The sequence below is a fragment of the Balaenoptera ricei genome, chromosome 12 (genome assembly GCF_028023285.1).
Source record: "Balaenoptera ricei isolate mBalRic1 chromosome 12, mBalRic1.hap2, whole genome shotgun sequence".
NCBI classification, from domain to species: Eukaryota; Metazoa; Chordata; class Mammalia; order Artiodactyla; family Balaenopteridae; genus Balaenoptera; species Balaenoptera ricei.
The window spans coordinates 51,978,792-52,001,086 of record NC_082650.1 but is presented as its reverse complement, the minus strand read 5'-3'; the positions used below and the strand labels follow the sequence as shown (position 1 = coordinate 52,001,086).

The 22,295-nt window shown below is 37.4% G+C and overlaps 1 protein-coding gene across 6 annotated transcripts in view; it reads left to right on the top strand.

Annotated features, from left to right (window-relative positions):
• Positions 1-22,295, top strand: part of AFG1L (AFG1 like ATPase) — a 239,307-nt gene that overhangs the window by 11,021 nt on the left and 205,991 nt on the right. For 5 of the 6 annotated variants that reach the window (XR_009506196.1, XM_059941464.1, XM_059941466.1 and 2 more), the window contains exon 1: positions 11,373-11,690. The exons of the other annotated variant lie outside the window; for it this stretch is intronic. Coding sequence is in view for 4 of the 5 variants with exons in the window: in XM_059941464.1 (XP_059797447.1) it covers positions 11,555-11,690 (136 nt within the window). In the remaining variant the exon portion in view is untranslated. Of the gene's footprint in view, positions 1-11,372; positions 11,691-22,295 lie in introns of those variants that run through there. 6 annotated transcript variants of the gene reach the window in all.

Below are 22,295 nucleotides of genomic sequence, written 5' to 3'. Positions count from 1 at the left end.
TGCTGAGCACACCAGCCAATGGCTGAGGACTGCTTAGACACTCCTGGGTGAGGAGGGACTCTCCTCTTAGAGATGACATTGGATCCAGTGTCTGGAAGAGTCAAAAGCAGCCATGACAATGAGCAATTTCTGTCCTTGCTCAAGTGGTTGACTTCTGGGGGGATAAAAAAAAAAACACCACAGGATTCCTTTTGAAATTGAAGGTCCCTGACCTCATGCAGAGTGGCTGATTTCAACCATGTAAGGCCAGGCAAGGTTAGTGTAAACCTGAATCAGGGTGAAAATACACAAGTCCTGAGCTTTCGGAACAGTGGGAACCAGGCATTTGTATTCCTTCTCTCAAGAAAATGGATTATGAACTTTCTAAATAAAGAACCAACAATGTTATCTAGAGCAGTGTTTCTCAAACATTAATATGCATACAAGTCACCTGGAGATTATGTAAAACTGCAGATTCTGATCCAGGAGTTCTAGGATGAGACCTGAGATTTTGCATTTCTGACAAGTTCCAGAAAATGCCATCGCTGCTGGTCTCCAGACCACACCAAATAGCAAGGATCTAGAGAATCTGAAGAATGCCATATATATTGTATTGATTAATTGGTGGGGCAGGGAGAGGGTCATTTCCAGAACCAATAGCATCATGTGGTCTCCTTAGCTGAACAGATATGTCTCCCTTAGGACACTTAGAGCATTCTAGCCATTCATGTGACAAATATGTACTGAGCAGCTACAGTAAACCAAGTGCTGTGCTAGGTGCTAGGGCAGGAGGGAGCATGGAGAGGAGGGAAGGTGGCGAACAAGATACGGTTTTTGTTTCCTGGATCTTTCAGTCTGGTCATAGGGACACGTCAGTAGAACGTGATGAGAGCCACATAGCTCAGTCTTAAGGGTAATAGGGAAAGAATTCCAGAAGGAAGCAACAAAACTGAGACATAAAGTTAGTGTTTGACGTGCAAAGTGCCTGTGATTTGGGTGTGCCTGTGTGTGGGAGGTGCATTCCAGAGATAGAGATAAATACAGAGGCCCAGAGGAAAGCACTGCTGGGGAACTACACATAGTTTAGTACTACTGGAATGAAAGTGCAAAATGGCAAGGACTAAGGCCAGAGGGACAAGGCCATGAGGCATTACAATGTTTGTGGTTCTGGACATTATCTAAAGACATTCTAAAGGAAACCACTGAATGGGAGTGACTTGATTTTTAGTTTAGAAAGATCACTCTGGCAGAACTAAGATAGCAGTAGTGGGAATGTAGAGAAAAGAATGGACTTGAGAAATAGTTGCCCCTATTTCTCTAGTTTGACCCAAAGAAAGTACTGCATTAAGCAGGTGAGGACTGCCCAGACTGGAAATCTATGAGAAGCCAGGTCGGAAGAGAGTGTCAGGACGCAAACAGCGCCGTAACTCCTACTGGGAGGTGAAAGGCCTGGCAAGTCTCTGTGGATTGGTATCAGTGTTCTAGTGAAAGGCCTTAGCCACTAGGATATACACAGGCATACCAGCTTTGATTCCTAGTTGTGTTTGCAAAGGAAGTAAGCTCTCCTAACTACTCATTTGGGAACACATCTTCACAGGAGGTGTATTTGGCCAGAACCTGTGGGCTGGTTTCAGTAGAGAGATTGACCAGGCCTGCTGCAACAAGGCTTGATCCACTCAGCTGTTTAATGCTCCCAAATCGATACTTACCTCAACTTGGAGTGTGGGCATATTACTACAATGTTTGCCGCCCCACAGCACACACTCACACAGGCACCCATGTGATATTTCTGTTTGTTGTCCTATTGACTAACCAAACTCAGCATATCTAAAGTCACTCTCATTCCATTTACTCTCAAGCAATACCCCCAATATTTATATCCTTTTTGCTGTAAGTATTATTTTTTGAATTGCTTGGGCTTTAGCTGTGCATCATCTTTTTCACCTCTTTCTCATCTGCCCTCACCCCCTTGCCATACCCTAGCTTGGTTAATGTTAGACCACAGAGATCTCCATGCCACCTTGCTTTCTCTAATCTCTTCTATCCATTAGGCACAATACTAGCATGATTTACGTACTACCATTCTGATATGTTTTTATAGTATAAATATCTCTTGCCTAGAAATTTATATTTTACATAAATGTGTCTGACTTGAAGACAATACTATGAGCAAATCAATTATATTTAGTGAGGGTTTGGTAGAGGAAATGGGCAAAATCCTTAGTAGCCAAGTAACCCTAGAAAAGTTACTTTGCCTGACTGTGCCTGTTTCTTCATGTATAAAATGGGGACAAAAATAGTATCTACCTTACCAGGTGATTATGAGTAGTGAGAGTTAATATTTATAAAGCATTTAGAACAGTGCCGGACACATGGTAAGCCCTGAAACGCCTAGAATCTGTGAACGAGTCGATAAGGAAATGGCCTTACCTAGAAAGAAAGAATGTAGTTGGAAACCATAGGATGAGGCCTTGAAGCCATGATTAGAAGTGACTGGTGGTGTGTGGCTAGGCCTGTGAGCAGAGGCTATTCAATCAATGTTGTAACTAAATGAATCTAGTACTGGAAAGCTTGATGATCCTCTTGACCAGAAAACTGAGCTTAAATCTATTGACAGAGTGTTTCAAAGCCTTGATTTATTTACTGTCATTTTAGATTCAAAATATTAGTTTTCACAGGCATTTCTGTCTAAGGCAACGTCAATTAATTAGGTCCCAAGTAAAACATCTGCCGTGGGAGATTTACATTACCATAGCCTGCATTTGAGAAAGTCAAAAATTTCAAAATATCGTTAGTTCCAAAGTATATTTTTGATAGACCAGCTTGAATACTGCATTGTGGATAACAAGGTTAAATAAAGGTTCTAATAAGACAAACAACGACAATTTAAATAAATCAGATGTTTTTGTCGAAGATTACTCTGTGATTTTCTCCAATTATTCATGACATTTCACCCATTCATATTGTGATCTGCTTTAATAGTGAAGGGAAAAAAAAAACCTCATCTCCTTGTTTATTCTTTGTTCTCAAGGAGATAAGCTGTTTATAAAGATACGTTATTTGTTATTTAAATCACTTTTACTGAAGTTGTTTATTTCCTTGTTTCAGTTTCTAAAAATATTGCAACAATTGTAATGCTTCTTAGAGATGTCTATTCAATTCAGAGTGATTTGTACTGAAATTCTTTGCTAAATGGGCACAGGTGCTATGTGTATAACATGCTAGAGTGAGTCAAAACTAATAAATGCTAAAAAAAAAAGATAACGGGGATATACTTGTGTCAACTTTCAAAATCTGTGATTAAAAACATTTTAGACCTAACATCTCAGATATTTGTAAATGTCTAACTCTATACTTGCCACTTCAAAACTATTTAATAATAGTAATAATAATAAATTAGATAACACAAAACTATAAGCAGAAAAACTGTATAATTTAAATCCATAAATCTATTTCTTAGAAAATGCCCTTTAATCACTTTGCAGATTTTCAAGATCATAATTATTATATAAAAGTAATTACATTAAAAGATAATTTACCTGGTATTAAAGTATCAAATTAAAGCTGAAAAACAGTACCTATAAGCAGAATTATATTTTTTTAAAAATTGTTGAACAGCGAACACAGGAAATTATATCTCTTGTTTTTCTCTTTGCTATGCATAAAATCATCTCCAGAATAAATTTTAGTAGTTTAATACTGTAAAGCTACATAGTAGTATAGCATACAGCTCTAAAGTACACATCTTGCATATCAATCTATAAGCTCAAACTATGGCTTATCTTAGGTAATCAACAGGATTGATATGTGAAATAAAGCCAAGTGGATATGATATTTTAAGGGACAGTTGATTATTTCCAAAAACAAAAGCTTCAAAATCCAGCTGAGTTGATTTGGACTAAAGAAATGAAGCCTGGTACCATGAATTATAGTATGTATTCCTGCTGAGTAAGCCCTGGATATGGCAAACTCAGATCTGTGGATGCACATCTCTCCCTTTGAAGTTGATGAGAATTACTTGGGCTAAATGAGATACGTGATGGGAAAATTGGGCCCTTATAATTGGTGTTTATAGACATTAGAGATCTCATGACACTTTCCTCATCTGGTGCCTTAGTTTTCTCCAATCTTGGTTTTGGCAGAAGACACCCTTCTTGAATTAGATATGTCCCATGACTAAAAGGTATTTAAGTTTTATCATCTAGAGACTCTAGATTGAGAACTTCTCTGTTATCAGTAAAGTTAGGTAATTACTTATCCAAGTAATCTTCCCAAGAGGTCCATTTGAAAACAAAACAAAACACCCAGCTGATTCCTTTGAAGTCTAGGCCAAATCATGGCTAATTCTGAGTGTAGTCACCAGGTGCAAGTACTAATACTTATAAACAAATGAGTTCATATAGCTTTATGATTGCATCTGTGAGTTTTGATGAAGAGCTGCAATTTAATTTAATTTTAGTTCCTCTGAAGAAGCACTCTATAGAACTGAAAAACACTGAGTCTATTTGATTGCCTGGATATGCATTGCATCAAATTTAACCAAACAACAGAACTGGATTGGTCATGACCATCACTGCATGGCAATCAGAATTCTATATAGCATGGTATACTTTTTGTCTATATATATATCTGATTTAAGGGCCTTTTGAAGAACTATCTAATTGAATAAGCTTTCAGTCCCTCTTACTCTTCAGGTAACTTCAAGAATGAGTGGTGCCTATATTATCTTGGTTAAGTCACTTATCTCTAGGATCATTGAGTCTCAATATGTAAAACGGTTGGGTTAAAATCAGAAGATCTTTAAGGTACCTTGAAGATTTAAAAATAATTTTTCTCATAAGTCTGGATATCCATATACATGAAGTTTTTTTTTTTTTTGTAATGATGAATACTGAATACACATGCAGTATTAAACCTGGAACATTCTTGGAGTTGCCCTGGAAATACTAAAATTTGATTATTAGTTTTCATAATTCTATTTTTTTTTTATTAACTGAAGTATAGTTGAACTACTATTGTGTTAGTTTCTGGTATACAGCAAAGTGATTCAGTTATACATATATATACATATTCTTTTTTCATATTCTTTTCCATTGTGGTTTATTATGGGATATTGAATATAGTCCCCTGTGCTACACAATAGGACTTATTATTTATCTATTTTATATATTATAGTTTATATCTGCTAGTCCCAGTAATTATTTTTTTCTAATTATTGAGTTGGCCAAAAAGGTTCGTTCGGTTTTTTCTGTAAGATAGCTCTAGTAGCACTTAGTTGTCTTTAACTTCATTCAAAACAATTTTGTTAGATTGTATGTGTCAGCTGTCAGACCAGTTGAAACTGGTAGCGATCAAATCGAGACATTCATTGAGAACAATCAATGTTATACCATGCGGGAGATAGCCGACATACTCAAAATATCCAAATCAAGCATTGAAAACCATTTGCACCAGCTTGGTTATGTTAATCTCTTTGATGTTTGGGTTCCACATAAGTTAAGCAAAAAACCCTTCCTGACTGTATTTCCACATGCGATTCTCTACTTAAACATAATGAAAACGTTCCGTTTTTAAAACAAATTGTGGCTGGCGATGAAAAGTGGATACTATACAATAATGTGGAACGGAAGAGATTGTGAGGCAAACGAAATAAACCACCACCAACCACACCAAAGGCCAATCTTCATCCAAAGAAGGTGATGTTGTGTATATGGTGGGATTGGAAGGAAGTCCTCTAATATGAGCTCCTTCAGGAAAACCAAACGATTAATTCCAACAAGTACTGCTCCCAACTAGACCGACTGAAAGCGTCACTCGATGAAAAGCGTCCAGAATTAGTCAACAGAAAATGCATAATCTTGCATCAGGATAACGCAAGACTGCATGTTTCTTTGATGACCAGGCAAAAACTGTTACAGCTTGGCTGGGAAGTTCTGATTCATCCACCGAATTCACCAGACATTACACCTTCGGATTTCTATTTGTTTAGGTCTTTACAAAGTTCTCTTAATGGAAAAAATTTCAATTCCCTGGAAGACTGTAAAGGGCACCTGGAACAGTTCTTTGCTCAAAAAGATAAAAAGTTTTGGGAAGATGGGATTATGAAGTTGCCTGAAAAATGGCAGAAGGTAGTGGAACAAAAGGGTGACTATGTTGTTCAATAAAGTTCTTGGTGAAAATGAAAAACGTGTCTTTTATTTTTACTTAAAAACCAAAGGCACTTTTTGCCCAACCCAATAAGAAAAGTATCAGAACGCATTTAGGAAATAAAGATGGGGGTAGGGTGTGGGAAGATGAGATCAATTTTCCAGTTTTTTGAGAATAGTATATATGGAGGTTCATGAAAACAAATGAGATACTTGGTAAATCACTGGGTTTCAATCATTTATGAGAAGATGGTAAGGTAGGTTAGGAACCAGATCTTGATTTTCTAAAGGTCCATAATAAATTGTATTTCATTCGGTAGACAGTAGGGAGACATTGCAAGTTCAGAATCTGTGATGCAGTGTGGTCAGATAGGTCACATTTTTGGAAACAAACCTGATAGCAAGATGGATCAGAGGAGAGAGAGACAGAGCCAGTTAGGAGATGACTGTATTACCCTTGGAAAGACAGGAGGAAGACCCAGTGGTAGTTGGTGGATTTATGCCATATTAAGATGATAGATTCAGTTATATCTAATGAAAGATTGCATGTGAATGATGAGGAAGAGAAATTAATTGAAGGTGGCTCCCAGATTACAAATTTGCATGTGGATTTGGGGGAGGTTAGAAATGGTTGGGGGTTGCTTCTATTTTTAAAAGAAAGATGGCAGAGAGAGCATGTGGAGAAATTACATAAGAAAAGCCTCTCCTTCCCCCTTAAAATTTGGGTAAGAAACATTTAAGGAGGAAATATATAGGTAAATAGACAAATAGACATATTATCATGTGGTTCAAATAAAAAAAAGAATATCCTGATAAAGGATATTCAAAACTGAAAAACACTCATACAACTCAATATCAAAAAAACAAAAAATCAAAAAAACCAAACAACCCAATCCAAAAATGGGCAGAAGATCTGAATAGACATTTCTCCAAGGAAGACATACAAACAGCTAATGGGCACGTGAAAAGATGCTTTACATTGCAAATTATTAGAGAAATGCAAATCAAAAGCACAATGAGGTATCATCTCACACCTGTCAGAATGGCCATCATCAAAAAGTCTACAGAAAACAAACAAACGTTGGCAAGAATGTGAAGAAAAGGTAACCCTTACACACTGTTGGTGGGAATGTAAATTGGTGCAGCCACTATGGAAAACAGTATGGAAGTTCCTCAAAAAACTAAAAATAGAACTGCCATATGATCTAGAAATTTCATTACTGGGTGTATATCTAGAAAATAAGATAGAAAATAAGAAAACATTAATTCAACAAGATACATGCACCCCAATGTTCATAGCAGCACTATTTACAATCGCAAAGATATGGAAGCAACCCAAGTGTCCATGAACAGAGGGAATATATATACACACCATATATGTGTATGTGGTGTATATATGTGTTTATATGTATGTGTGTGTGTATATATATGTGTATATATATATAAACAAATTATATACACAATGGAATATTACTCAGCCATAAAAAGAATGAAATTCTGCTATTTGCAGCAATATGGATGGACTAAGAGAATATTATCCTTAGTGAAATAAATCAGACAAACACTGTATGATATCATTTATATGTGCAATCTAAAAAATAAAACAAACGAACATAGATGCAAAACAGAAACAGAGATTTAGAAAACAAACTAGTGGTTACCAGTGGGGAGAGGGAAGGGGGGAGGGGCAAGGTAGGGGTATGGGATTAAGAGATACAAGCTATTTGTATAAAATAGATAAGAAACAAGGATATATTCTATAGCACAGGGAATTATAGCCGTTATTTTATAATATTAATAGCTTTTAATGGAGTATAGTCTAAAAATACTGAATCACTATGCTGTACATCTGAAACTAATATAATATTGTAAATCTACTATATTTCAATAAAAAAACCTGAAAAACAAACAGAACCAGTTATTTTGAATCTGTTATTGAAAATAAGTAGAAAGAAACTAAATAAAGAGTTAAGCACTGAACATGACTTCAAATATTTTGTCTTTGGCCAGTCTCTAGTTACAGATGAAATAGTGTTTCATTAAGGAAAAAAATGGTAGCTTTTGTTGGAAGTTCAGCAGATGTGTAATTCTTACTTATTAGAAGGAATGGACTGCTTGCCACAAAATCTATACTTGATATAAATGTATATTACTGAGGTGGGTATATCTTGTTTAGAAATTTCCATAGGTAATAAGGCACTTGGGCATATTTATTTAGTCTGTTGAAATTAAGTAACCTAAATTATATTTTTGGCTAAGGATCTTTAATTACAAATACTGGAATTTAGAAGCTAGATATTTTTACTCTGACTCCAGAAAATGAGTTTTTATGGTTTAAATCATTCCTTATGTGTCTTCAAATGAACCATATTGTCTCTTGTAGCTAAAGTGTTTCTTTGTTAAATTAGAAGAACCTATAATTATGAGGAAACGTGTGATGATAAATAAATGAATGAATAAATAAGTGAAAAATAAGGGCTCTTTGGCTGTATTCCAATTACTTCTCTGATGTTGAATTTGATGGTGTTTTTTATTAATCTTCAAGTGGACTCAAAATATTAGGAGCATCACTGATTTCATGAAGCAGGTAGTCTGGTTTTTGCAGAAAGACTAAAATGATGATAAATTTTGTATTTGTACTAAGACAACTCATTCAGTCACTTAATACACATTTATGGGGTGTGTACTAACTTAGGCACTATTCTAGGCCCTGGGGATACAGCAGTGAACAAAAGAGACATTAATCCCAGTCCACATGGAGCTTAAACTCTAGGAAGAGCAGTAAGAGCAGATAATAAGCTAACAAATTAGTAAAGTATATATAGTGATGTTGGAGAAAATAAAGCTAGGAAGGAGGAAGTTAGGTAGTTAGGTGGTTAGGAAAGGCCTTCACTGGCAAGGTAGCATAAGGAAATAAGGACACAAGGAAGTGAACCAAGTAGATATCTTGGAGGAGAGCATTCCATGCAGAAGGCACAGGATATGTAAAAGCTTTGAGGTGGGAAACAGGTTTGTGAGTTCCAGGAACTCACATACCATAGTATGTTATCGACCAACCACTTTCTTTCCAATTTTTGTCATCATTTTTTTTTTTAATGATTGCATTGATTGATTGATGGCTGTGTTGGGTCTTCATTGCTGCACGCAGGCTTTCTCCAGTTGCAGCGAGCGGAGGCTTCTCTTGTTGTGGAGCACGAGCTCTAGGCGTGCAGGCTTCAGTAGTTGCGGCACGTGGGCTCAGTCGTTGTGGCTCTCGGGCTGTAGAGCGCAGGCTCAGTAGTTGTGGTGCACAGGCTTAGTTTCTTCACGGCATGTGGGATCTTCCCAGACCAGGGCTCGAACCTGTGTCCCCTGCATTGGCAGGCGGATTCTTAACTACGGCGCCACCAGGGAAGCCCTGGCCTGATTTTTGTCCCTGAGATTAGATTCCAGAACTACTTGGCACTTCTCTAGGGAGATTTTTTAGTAGGAAAAGATAATGCTTTGTGATTTTCTGATTTACTTTTTCTGATAATGTTCAAAATTCCTTTTAGGGCTTTTTTTTTGTTTTTGTTTTAGCAATTGCAGGAACGGCAGGAGTTTGGGATTGGTATTTTAATAAAATAGTTTACAGTGGCTACTTAATTAGTTTTCTGGTCATAATAAATTCTCTTGAATACAACAAATGTAATTTAAATTATTTCCAAGTTACCTCATACTTGTACACAATAAAGTTCATTTGCCATGTTTCTGTCCACTTGCACAGTCATGTGAAAATTTCCTGCAGATCTTCCTGTCAATTTGGCATTAAACTATCAATGAGTTCCTATTTCACTTCCATAATTATTAAGCCTTTGGAATCTCTATTAAGAGGTAATTTCATTGACCAAGACCAAGACAAGCAGTTGTTTTACCAGAGCAAGCAAAATGATACCCAGACACTCTCTGAAAGTCTTGAGTGTAATGAATATGTAAGTCAAGGAAGAAACAGTCCAGTTTTTTCAAAAGGCCTTTCACAAAGCATCACACCAAAAGTTAGTAACATTAAATGAAACAAACGTGGAGGAATAGTTTGTCGTGTCAGACAATGGAATTAAAGATAGAAAAAAAATGTGAAATGACATTTTGAAAGACACAATCAAAATAATTTTTCTATAAACGATTTGACAGAGTCAGTAGAGAAATCTCCAAAATATTATACCATGCTATATGCTCTCCTTTTCCTGTTTCTTTGGAATCTTCTATTGTAGACCAACTACCTAACTTCCTGGAACTCTTTCTAGTGTAGTCTGAAACGTGGCTTTCTCCTTCCTGTAATCCAGTTTTTTTATTTTTATTTTTTTTTCCCCACTGCGCCACCCGGGATCATAGTTCCCCCGACCAGGGATGGAAGCCGTGCCTGCTGCAGCGGAAGCGCAGTCTTAACCACTGGACTGCCAAGAAAGTCCCTAGTCCAGATTTTCTTGCCTGCCTGCCTTAGCTCACTCTATTCCCTGTTCTTGGAAGGTCTTCATTTCCTGTTAAAAGTAAAGCTTCTAGAAGGCCTTCCTGATTTCCCAGCCAAAGTGGGCTTTCACTGATTCCAGAACACCTAGTAGAATCTTTGGTGGATTTCTTTATCCGTCCTTACCAGATTGCCTGCCTCTTCTGGACAGCAGTTTGTATTCCCAATACAGTTATCATAGTGACTCAAAACATTTTTTGTTTAATCAAATTAGGGCAGATCACTTAGAAATTCCTCCTTAGATACACTGTCCCACAGCCACTCTATCTACTTGTCCATCTCGGGCCATTGGCTTTCCCATGTTACACAAATTTTCCATGTTCTTTCAAAACATTTGAGTGTATGCCACATTGAAAATGATTTATGCTCTTGAAATACAGAAAGCAAAAGTGGTAGGAGCACATTTCACGTACGCTGCCAAAGATGCGTTGGACGCTGGAGGCAAATAAATTGGGGATACCGTTTACGGAGGTAACAATATTTCGTTAAAATATGAAGACCCACTGGACCACCTACACTTTATTTAGGTTTTGGAATCTCGATCAGGTACACTAACCGAAAAGGCTCAGGAGTGGTTACTTGAATACACGCCGCAAACACGTTCTAACTCCTTGAAAGTGTTTTTAGATCCGCTGCTGCAGGTGCTGGGCGGACAACTGCCCCTGCCCCCAGCCTAAAGCTGCTCTCCGCCCCGTCCCTTCGCCCGGCCCCCGCGCCGCCGCACTGCATGCTGGGAGTCGTAGTCCCGGTTTGCTCTGCCCGGAGGGATCGAAGGGCACCGGAGACCAGCTTGCCCTCGCGCTACTAGAGGTCGCGTTCTTCCGCTGCTCCCTTTCGTTCTGTCGGGCGGAGCCTTCTGTGAGCACGGCTGGATTTGTCTGTGCTACCGTCTCTCTTCTGGGTTTCAATAAAGTTTTCCTCTTCCTTCCCCTGTACGGAGCTCAAGATGGCGGCCTCTTGGTCGCCCTTGGTTACCCTGCGCTTAGCGCCGAGCCGGCTGAGAGGAAGATGTGTCCGGTGCAGGGCTTGGGCCGCTGCTCTCCCCCCTTCGGTCACCGCCCCTGGAAACCCCTTTTGTAAAGGTTAGTGACTGTATCTGGAGTAAGCCGAGACGACTGCTTATGACCGGGGCAGTCTCGGGGCAGTCACCCTCCCTCCTCGAGCTCCCCAAACTGCCTCCTTGGTTCACGGTTTTCGAGAGGTTTCTTCGAAAGGAGTTCCACCCTCTCTTGCACCGCTGTTACTGTTAGTGCTCTTGAAGGAGCACTGAGGGAGGTGGCCCAGAGTGACTTTCATTTTGAGGGTTAGCTGTCGACCCAGGGTTCGTTCCCTCCTGGCTGTTAAGAGAGTAGAGACCTGTAAACCCAGGTGTGGGGAGTACCTCGCTTGAAGGGATTCAAGTGTGGGGTTGAGGCCTGGGAACTCTTCCAACCTGCCCCATCCCAAGCTCTCCAGGCTGCTGAGCCGGGACTGTACCTCTGACATCTGCAGGCCCCGCGGGCTCTCTGGATTGCGGGAATGCAAGTGTACAGACATTCTCAGACTGAGGGATCGATTCTTTGTGTTCTTTTCAAGTCCTAGAGGCTTCAGCGAGGCGTATTTTGTCACCGGGCTTGCATCATTCATTCATTCTTTCAAATTGTTAGTCATGAATAAATGAACCTGTATTTTGAGTAACCAAGGCCACAGGAGTGCTAGTTTTACTATATTCATATACTCCCACTAAATTGCGGGCTACTCAAAGGCAAGGACTGGGTGTCATTGTTTCCTCAGCACTTAGCACAGTGTTTGGCGCCTGATGGGCAGATATATTTTTTGAATGAATGAATGACGTTATTCTTATTGCTCCCTCATCCACATACTTACGCTTTCCTTTTTAAAAAAAATCTCCAGGCACCCCACCCTTATACATCTTTATAAACTGATTCTCATTGGCAATTTAGCTAAAACTCTATCAGTCTTTGATTATTATCATAAATAGAGTTGAAATTAATACCAAAACTGTGATTAAGTCACCTTAGGTTTTACTGTAAAATTTAGCATAATCCACTTACTGTATAATGGAATATTTTGGTAGCATGAGGTTTCGATCTTAATATAAACTATTTTAAAAAAATTTTGGAATAGGCTATACAAGCAAATAACACAAAATTCAAAAGGTACAAGAAGGAATTTGGTAAAATGTTGACTTTCTTCCACCCCTGTCCCACAGCCACTTAGTTTTCCTTCCCAGAGGCAACTTCTCATACTTGTTTCTTATGTATTCTTCCAGAGACATTCTGTATATATCCACCATATATATTTATAAATACCTGAATTAAAGAAGAATAGAAGTGGTAATATACTATACACATTGTTCTGGTCCTTTTTTTTTTCATGTACTATATCTTGGCGATCATTCCATATCAATACGTGTAGAACTGCCTCTTTTTTTTGGCCGCCACAAGGCATGTGGGATCTTAGTTCCCCAACCAGGAATTGAACGGGCCCTCCCTGACTTGGAAGCGCAGAGTCTTAACCACTGGACTGCCAGGGAAGTCCCTGTACCTCATGTTTTAAATGGTTAAAATAGAATTCCGTTCAATGCATGTGCCATAATTTATGAAAATTAGGATTTAAGGAACATTAGCATAACAACATGAGCCTTAATGTTTGTTCTGGGTCATGCAATATGCTAAGTGCTTATCTTGTTTAATTCCCATTATCCTCATTTTGGGGATGAGGAACCCAAGGTTGCAGAAGTTATTTGGCTAGTTAAGTGGCAGAATTTGTTTTGAATGTGGACATTTGATGAAAATGCAGTTAGAGTAGAGGTCAATTTAATTGTAACTAAAGTTGCTCCCTCCCCCTCTAAGTAAAAGAAAAATTTAAGTTGAAACGTTATCCAGTATTTAGAGTCTGATTTAAGTTTGTTTTCTATCCTTTTCTTGATGTTTTGGGGGGGTTATTTACTGTTGACATTTGTTTTATCTCCTTTTTTTCATCTTTTCAAGTCTACTGTTTACTGCAGTGTAATGTGAGGGAAGCACATTACACTTAATGTTAAACAAAAGAAGGAAGTAGATAAAGGAAAGGAATGAGGGGAAAGGAAGAGCATGTTCTTTGTTTTTATGCTTCATTTAAGCTTTCTTTCTTTTTCTTTTTCCCTTAATTTATTATTTGGCTGCACCGGGTCTTGGTTGCAACATGTGGGATCTAGTTCCCCGACCAGGGATCGAACCCGGGCCCCCTGCATTGGGAGCGCGGAGTCTTAGCCACTGGACCATCAGGGAAGTCTCCATCTAAGCTTTAATGCCAGCCTTGGCTCTAAGACATTTTGGAAACTGGAAATGTGAAAACTTTAGGGGTCCTAAAATGCTGTTCATTCAGATCACCTAACTTTAAATTCCTTAGGAAGTACAACTTATGAATTCCATTTTGGGATATATGTATTTCCATTAGTTAGGTTATTAAACAATTGAAAGTATCAATAAAATTTGGTATCTTACATAATTTAAGTACATATGTCAATTTTGATATTACTGCTTGTTTTCTTTTAGGTCTAAGTGTATCTTCATTTAATGTAACTGTTATTCAATCTCCAGATAGTTATGGGGAAACATTTTATTAGAAATCAGAGTGGTCATGGTGTGGGTGGAAAATGCCTGGAGATTGCTAATTCAGTTGAAGTCTTGTATTAAGTGTGTGGAGGGGGAAAGTGAATGAAATTGGCTCCCAGGCCTTGAATAGCTTACAGTCTTGGGAGATGGAATTACAATAGCTAATGTTTATTGAGCCCTTTCTGTGTTCCAGGCAGTCTGCTAGCCGTTTCTTTCTCTCATAATTTTATCTTCATAAAAACTCTATTGTAAAGTTATTTTAAAATTTTTAAAAATTTTTATTTTTTAATGTTTCTTTTAAAAAATTTTGTGTTGGAGTATAGTTGATTTACAATATTGTGTTAGTTTCAGGTGAAACTGAATCACTTTAGTGATTCAGTAAAGTGATTCAGTTATACATATACATATATCCATTCTTTTTCAGATTCTTTCCCTATATAGGTTATTACAGAGTATTGAGTAGAGTTCCCTGTGCTATCTATAAAGGTATTGTCATCTCTATTTTATAAATGACTAAACAGGCATGGCCACTTAAGTGGTATTTGAGCCCAGGCATTTTCCCTCCAGAAGCACAAACTTAACCAGCCACTGTGTTCTACTAGCTCTTTACTGTAACAATGAACTTTAACACCACCATAATCTAGGCCCATCTGAAGTGTTGTAGGACTACAGAGGAGAAAGCAGCTCTGCTTGGAGAGGGGAGGGCTTTTTAGCAAAAGTGTGGAAGTGAGCTGCACCTGGCCCTTATTGGTGTATGTATAGTCCCTCGGGGGAGCAGCTAGAGATGAAGCTTGGCAGGTGGGCTGGATTCTGGTTAGAAGAGTCCTGTATAGTATGCAAAGATGTGTAGGCTCAGGGGGATACTGTTGAAGATTTCTTAAGAAGAGAAGTGATCAGGTCCATTTTAGCATGATTATCCCTGTGGCTACCTGAAAAACAGGTCAGGAATGCCTGGATGGGGGAATATTGGAAGCTTGGTGATTATTTAGGAGGAAGTTGTAGTAGTTCAGGGAGAGTGATTTAGGCCCTGAATTACTGCTGTGGTAAAGATGGAGAGCAGGGCAGCAAAGGAGGGAATTCAGAGACCCTGCTTTGGTAAAATTGACAGGATCTGGGGGAGACAAGGAAAGAGAGGAGTTAAGGTCAATTTGGGTTTCCTAGTTTGGGTAATTTAATGGCATCAAATTCCATCTATCAAAGGAAACTAAACAAATGAAAAGTAAGGCCAGAGGCATTTTAGGGGGAGGTTCCATTTTGGATATGTTAAATTTGAGGTGTTAGTGATAATTCCAGGTAAATAAGTCTAAGTAGTTGTAGGAAATATGGGATCTGAGTCTAAGAAAGGAAATATGAGGTGTTGAGAGCCATGAGAATGGAAGAACTAGCCTTGGAATATTTGTAGAATGAAAAGGAGAAAAGGCTAGGGATGAGTTCTTGAGGAAAACTGTTGTTTTATGAGCAGAAGGTGACCTCATCAGAGAGCAGTTAGAGAGGTCATAGGGGAAATTGGAGAGAAGCCAAGGAAGAGAACGCTTCTAAGTTTTCTAAAACTTAAAATCAGCGTATCTGTTTTACTTAAGCTAGCCTTAGAAATTAAGTTTCTTTCTTTCTTTCTGTTTTTTTTTTTTTTTACTTTTTGGCCACACCGCGTGGCATGTGGGATCTTAGTTCCCAGACCAGGGATGGAACCTGCGCCCCCTGCAGTGGAAGCGCGGAGTCTTAACTGCTGGACCACCAGGGACGTCCCAGAAATTAAGTTTATTTCATAGAGGCAAGGTAATATGACAGTCACACCTTGTGATTTCTTATCATTGTAGTGTCCTTCTGTATCTCAATGTTATTTTTAGATCTCTCTATTAACTGAAGATTCGTATTTACCTTTAGCTCACAATCTCTTCTTTAGTACATGTACATTGGAGATCTTGATTAGGTATTAATGTGAGTAGAACTCAGCCATATGAATTGGTATTATTTATTGGCTGTATAGATTAGTGGTTAAGAAAATGGACTTTGGACTTTTATTACCCAATTAGATGAACACCCTGTGTGAAACTTCATGTTTCTTGGATTTCCGTTAATGTTTATTATTATATTAGAAAAGAAGGTTCATGCCTGCTCCTGAGACTGATTAACTTCATGATAATGGTTTCTTTCAGTCAATTTTTTTTTTTAAGCATAGCACAACTTATTACATGGCATAGCTAGTGCCCAGGTGTAGTTCTGGGGTGGAGGGTGGGCAGGTGAAATAGGGTAGGTTCAAGAGGAGAACCCATTAGAAAGGAACTTTACACGTCCAGAGATGGAATATTGATCTACTGTAGATTTGCACTGTGTTATACCTCAAGAGCTTCATTCTCTTTGTTTAAGTAAATGATGAATATTTAAATGGGTTTAACTATTTAAAAAAAATTAACTTTTCTTTGGCTGCGTCGGGTCTTAGTTGCGCCAAGTGGGCTTCTCTCCATTTGCGGCGTGCGGGCTTAGTTGCCCTGCGGCATGTGGGATCTTAGTTCCCCGACCAGGCATCTAACCAGTGTCCCCTGAATTGCAAGATGGATTCTTAACCACTTAAGTCCTGGTTTTACCTATTTTGGATTTGTCTTTTCACAAAAGTACCACAGAAATAATAGATGTCAAGGGCCCAGTGCAATAATGCGCTCTATAAATTCTGACAGAAGGTCATGTAGCCTCAGCTTGACTGTATCTAATACTGTTTCCCTAGGCCACTCATATTTTTTTCTTACTTGTGACTAAGATTTGTTCTAATTTCTCTTTTAAGAGCCTTTTGAATATGTCTGTTCTTCCTGCTGTGTTTTGTCTTCCTTGCCTAAGGTCCTCTGTTGAGGTCCCATTTTTATGTGTAACCTGCTGGAGGTACCTCATACTTTAATCTCCAAAATCTTTTTTCATAACCTTCTTTCACTGTCCTACTTGTCCTTCTTATTTCTTCTCTCCGTTCAGCTCATCCTAGAAGATACTTTTCAACACATTATCTATCCATATTCTTGACCAGGTGTGCCAGTTTTCAACAATTTTTAAAGCCTGAACATGTAGTTCTTAATGTAGTTACTTCAAAGCTTCATAATGCAATTTATATCTTAAATGTAATTCCTGTAGATTCCATTTACAAATTCTTATTTATATATTTGTGTAAAAAAATTTAAAATAAATGAACATAACAAATAGATGTTATTTTTCTTCATTGTTTGAAAGAAAATAGACCCCTTAGATCTCATTATTAAATAGTGTTTGAAAAGGGTGAATATTAAGGAGTTACTCAGTATGCTAAGCCATGCCTATAATTACTTCAGAATAGCTTTATTCAGATTTTTAGGCAGTATTTTACTGATTTGTTATGAAATTTAAGTACTGTTTTTTTTCCTTTTGTAAAGTTACACACATTGGCACATTTAAGATTAACTAGCTTCGAAAGGAAAAGAATGATAACTGGCAAGCATTTAGTTTTAATTTTCATAATTTTTCTATTTAAATCAAAAGCACCCTTTTAAGGCCCCTAAATCATCCCTTTATAAATAAAGTAAATGCATTCCTTGATGATGGCTTATGTTGTTTTTTTTTAAAGAAAGAGTTTAATTAAGATTTGATTTTCTTCTATTCTGCACTTTGTTTATTCATCACTGAATCAAACATAGGTGTTTAATGTCACTGGTAAATCTGACTTTTTGGGTCATTGATGACCATTGCAGTTTTCGAAAAAAGCAGCTGAATATTTCTCTTTGGGGTATGAATAGAACATGATAGAGCATAAACAGGCTGCCTATGACCTTAGCATGGGCTTCTGTCATTGTAGGAGAACATTTCTGGTCAGTGGCCACTGTTTACAGTTTGTTAAAATCAACACAAATGTACAAAACACTCATGAATAATTGTGAACATAGTATTTGGATGTTTAATAAATATGCATTAAAAATATAATTACAGTAATGAAGTTACAGCTGAAATTTTAATCCAGCCCTTAGAAATATTAAACGTGCTTTTCCTGATTGTGCATTTTTCTCACAGCAGTTGGGTAAACATTTTAAACTGGAAATCTAAATTCCTTATATAGTTTTGATTTCATTTAACTAAGCGTGTGTTCTTTTTTGGCAACAATCTTCTTTCTCTTTGTGAAGAAGTGAAGCTCATTTTATTCCATAACTGTTACTTAGAAGAATTTTGATCAGTTCTGTTGTAGGACTAATGAACATATGAGATACCAGATGAATAATAAAATGTGACCTGGAAAGACTAGATTGTGATTTTGGTTTCATCCTATGGTACTGGATCAGTCATTTAATTTGGTATTTCCTTTTTCTCATCTGTAGAATGGGATTAGTCATCCTAACTCTGCCTTCCTCACATGTCATCTATGAGGCTCAGATAAGTTATTATATAATACAAGAAAGTCCTTTGAAAATTATAAGAAATGTTATATAAATGTAGGGCTATGCTGGGAGTAATTGAAATATTAATATCGAAATGCTAGAGGTGGTGGATTCCAGTCAGTGAATAGGAATGGGATGAACTAAACTCTATGTATAATTACTAAAACCATTTTGATTTTTGGGAAGACTCACTTATATTAACAATGGCAAAGGGCTCAGTCTGATTTCAGTGCTTTGAATTCCAGAAAACGCAGTTTTGATTTTTCTAAGATTGTGCAGAGGGCCTCTATAGATAACCGGGGATGGTTATTGTTATCCTGGACTTAACTACCTTTTCTCTGGATATTCTGAATATCTAGAGGGTCTTAGAAAATATGAGCTACTGCTTTCATCATGATGTTTCAAAGAAAGCTGTTGAAATTTGATTTATAGTATGCAGGTAAGTCACTAAGGTAAATTATCTTAATTTAGTAAGATACTGCTTATGGATACTGTTTTCAAAGGAACTCAAGTTGTTAATTATTTGCTGTGCAGCAAGATATGAAGATAACATTTCATGGGATCATAGAATAATAGAGCTGAAGAGGACCTCTGGGTTATGTAGTTAAATGTCAGGTGGGAAGGTAGTTTCTGCCTTTATTGTTTCTTTTTGAGGCATCCTGTTCATTTTTGTATAGCCCTAATTGCTAGAAAATTCTTTAAGTAGAATTCTTCAAGTAGAGCTTTTCTGTAACTTCCCCTCATTCATCTTGACGCTTTCCCCAGGCACAACTTATATAACTCTAGTTCTCGTTGTGCTTATGACAGTTTTTAAAGTATATCTTATTCATTTATATAGTCATTTATTCATTTATCATATTACTGGTTGCCTCCTTGTCCCAATTCCATTTGACAACCTTTAAAACATTAAAGACATATTTCTCCCATTCATCCGTTCATTCATTCCCCAAATATTTCTTGGTGCCATCTGTATGCTAGACACAGAGTGCTGGGATGTTGTTACTCTCTCCTCAATGTCAACTGTCTCTTGTCTTATCAGTCAAATCTTATGACATGGTTTCTAGATCCTTGAACTACTTCCCTTCTTGAGATTACAGTCTGCTTTCTGAATGTCACTCTGAAAATGTGGCCCACATATCTCAATATATTCCTTCGGACATGTCTGGCCAGAGCAGTATTTTAGGTTACCTTTTCTGTGTCCTGTTGCATTAAGTTGGTGGCCAGGTCATATTCATGTCTCATCTTAAGACTCCTAGGGCTATTATATGACAGGTCTCTTTTGTTTGTATTTGATTAGTTATTTTTTCTATTAAAAAATAAATTATTTTTATTATAAAAATACTATATGTGCATAGTAGAAAATACAGGAAAGATAATTACTGTTAACTTCATTTTTATTTTTTAAGCATACTTATTAAAGTATAAGATTCATTTAGTAAAGTACGCAAGTGGTAAGTGTAAAGCCTACTGAATTTTCATAAAGAGAATAGATTTGTGTAAATACAACCTAAATCAAGAAATAGAACATTTGTAGTACCCAGAGGCTCCCATTGTGCACCCTCCAAGTCACTAGCTTTTTACTCCCAATGGCAATCAACATCCTGATTTATGTTACTATTGATTTATCCTTTCATCTCTTCTTTTTTCTTTCTTTTTTTAAAAAATTAATTAGTTAATTTATTTTTGGCTGCATTGGGTCTTCGTTGCCGCATGCAGGCTTTCTCTAGTTGTGGTGAGTGGGGACTACTCTTTGTTGCGGTGCGTGGGCTTCTCATTGCGGTGGCTTCTCTTGTTGCAGAGTACAGGCTCTAGGTGCGTGGGCTTCAGTAGTTGTGGCATGCAGGCTCAGTAGTTGTGGCTTGCGGGCTCTAGAGCACAGGCTCAGTAGTTGTGGTGCACGGGCTTAGTTGCTCCGTTATCCTTTCATCTCTTGATGGACACTTAAGTTGTTTTCATGTCTTGGCTATTTAAATAATGATGCAATGAACATGGGGGTGCAGATATTTTTTTGAGATAGTGATTTTGTTTCCTTCAGATAAATACTCATAGGTGAAATTGTTGGATTCTATTTCTTAATGAATTATGCCAGATTTATAGATTGCAAATATTTTCTGTCATTCTGTGTGTTTTATTTTCACTTTCTTGATAATGTCCCTTTTTAAAAAAAAAATATTTATTTATTTGGCTGTGCCAGGTCTTAGTTGCAGCATGCGGGCTCCTAGTTGCAGCATGTGGGATCTAGTTCCCTGACCGGAGATTGAACCTAGGCCCCCTGCATTGGGAGCACGGAGTCTTAACCGTTGGACCACCAGGGAAGTCCTGATAATGTCCTTTGATATACAAAAGTTTTAATTTTGATGAAGTCCAATTTATTTTTTCTTTGGCTGCTTTTACTTTTGGTGTCATAGCTAAGAAATCATTGCCTAATCCAAGGTCATGAAGATTTACAATTATGTTTTCTTCTAAGCATTTTAAAGTTTTAGCTCTTACAGTTATGTTTTTGATCCATTCCTACTGGGATTTAATTGGGAGTCCTTAAGTCTGAGTTTCACAGGCGATTGTGATGTCCAGACAGGATTGGGTTTAGAAAGCCCACACCTGTTAAGAGAGATCAGGGATTGGCAACCTTTTATTGTAAACATTCAGATAATACTTTTGTCCTTGCCTGCCATGGTCTCTGTTACAACTTTAGCTGACCCTCCATATTTGTGAGTTTGGCATCCGCGGATATAGCGGGCCAACTATTCATTGTACTGCACCATTTTATATAAGGGACTTGAGCATTTGTGGATTTTGGTATATGCAGGAGGTCCTGGAACCAGTCCCCTGCAGATACTGAGGGACAACTGTACTCAACTCTGGTGTTGTAGTGTGTAAACAGCCAGAGATAGTAGACTAATGCGCATGGCTGATTTGGCCTGCAGGCTGTAGTTTGCAGACCACTGGACTAGGTAAATATTCATGTATACTTTATTTTTTTGGTTTGAAATTTTTTATATATTTACATTTTAAAACCATCTGGAAAGTATTTTGGTATGCAGTATGAGGGGATAATCTAAATTAATTTTTCTATTGTCTTCCAGTTGTCCAGATGTCACTTGTTGAATGATCTCTTAGCTCCCATTGCTTAATTTATTTATTCAACAAATATTTATTGTGTGCCTGTCATATGCCAGGCATTGTAGGTGCAAGGTATACAGTGAATTAAATAGGCATGGTACCTTCCCTCTCGTGGCTTGCAGTCTAGATGAGACAGACAGACATAAAATAAATAACAAATAGATAATTACAAGTTGGATGATAAAAGAAAAGATAATAAACAGTGATAATATTTGGTATGCCTCCCTCTCTTATTATATATTAAATTATTCCATGAAGACTTCCTTTTGGAAAATCTATTCTATTCATTGATCTTTTGTTCATAGTGTTTTATATTTATTTTCTCATCTGGTAGTCAAGATCCCCCTCATTACTTTGCATCTTCATGATTTTCTAAGGATTTTGGATTTGTATTTTGGTGGAACTGTATTTAATCTTCAAATTAATTTGTGAAGAACTGACAATGTTATAATGTTGTGCGTTTCTTTTCTATAACACTGTGTCCAGTTTCCCAAATTTTCATTTATGCCTTTGAGAAAGATTTTAGTTTTCTTCACATAGATCTTACAAATTGATTGTTACTATGACTCTTCTTTTTTTTTTT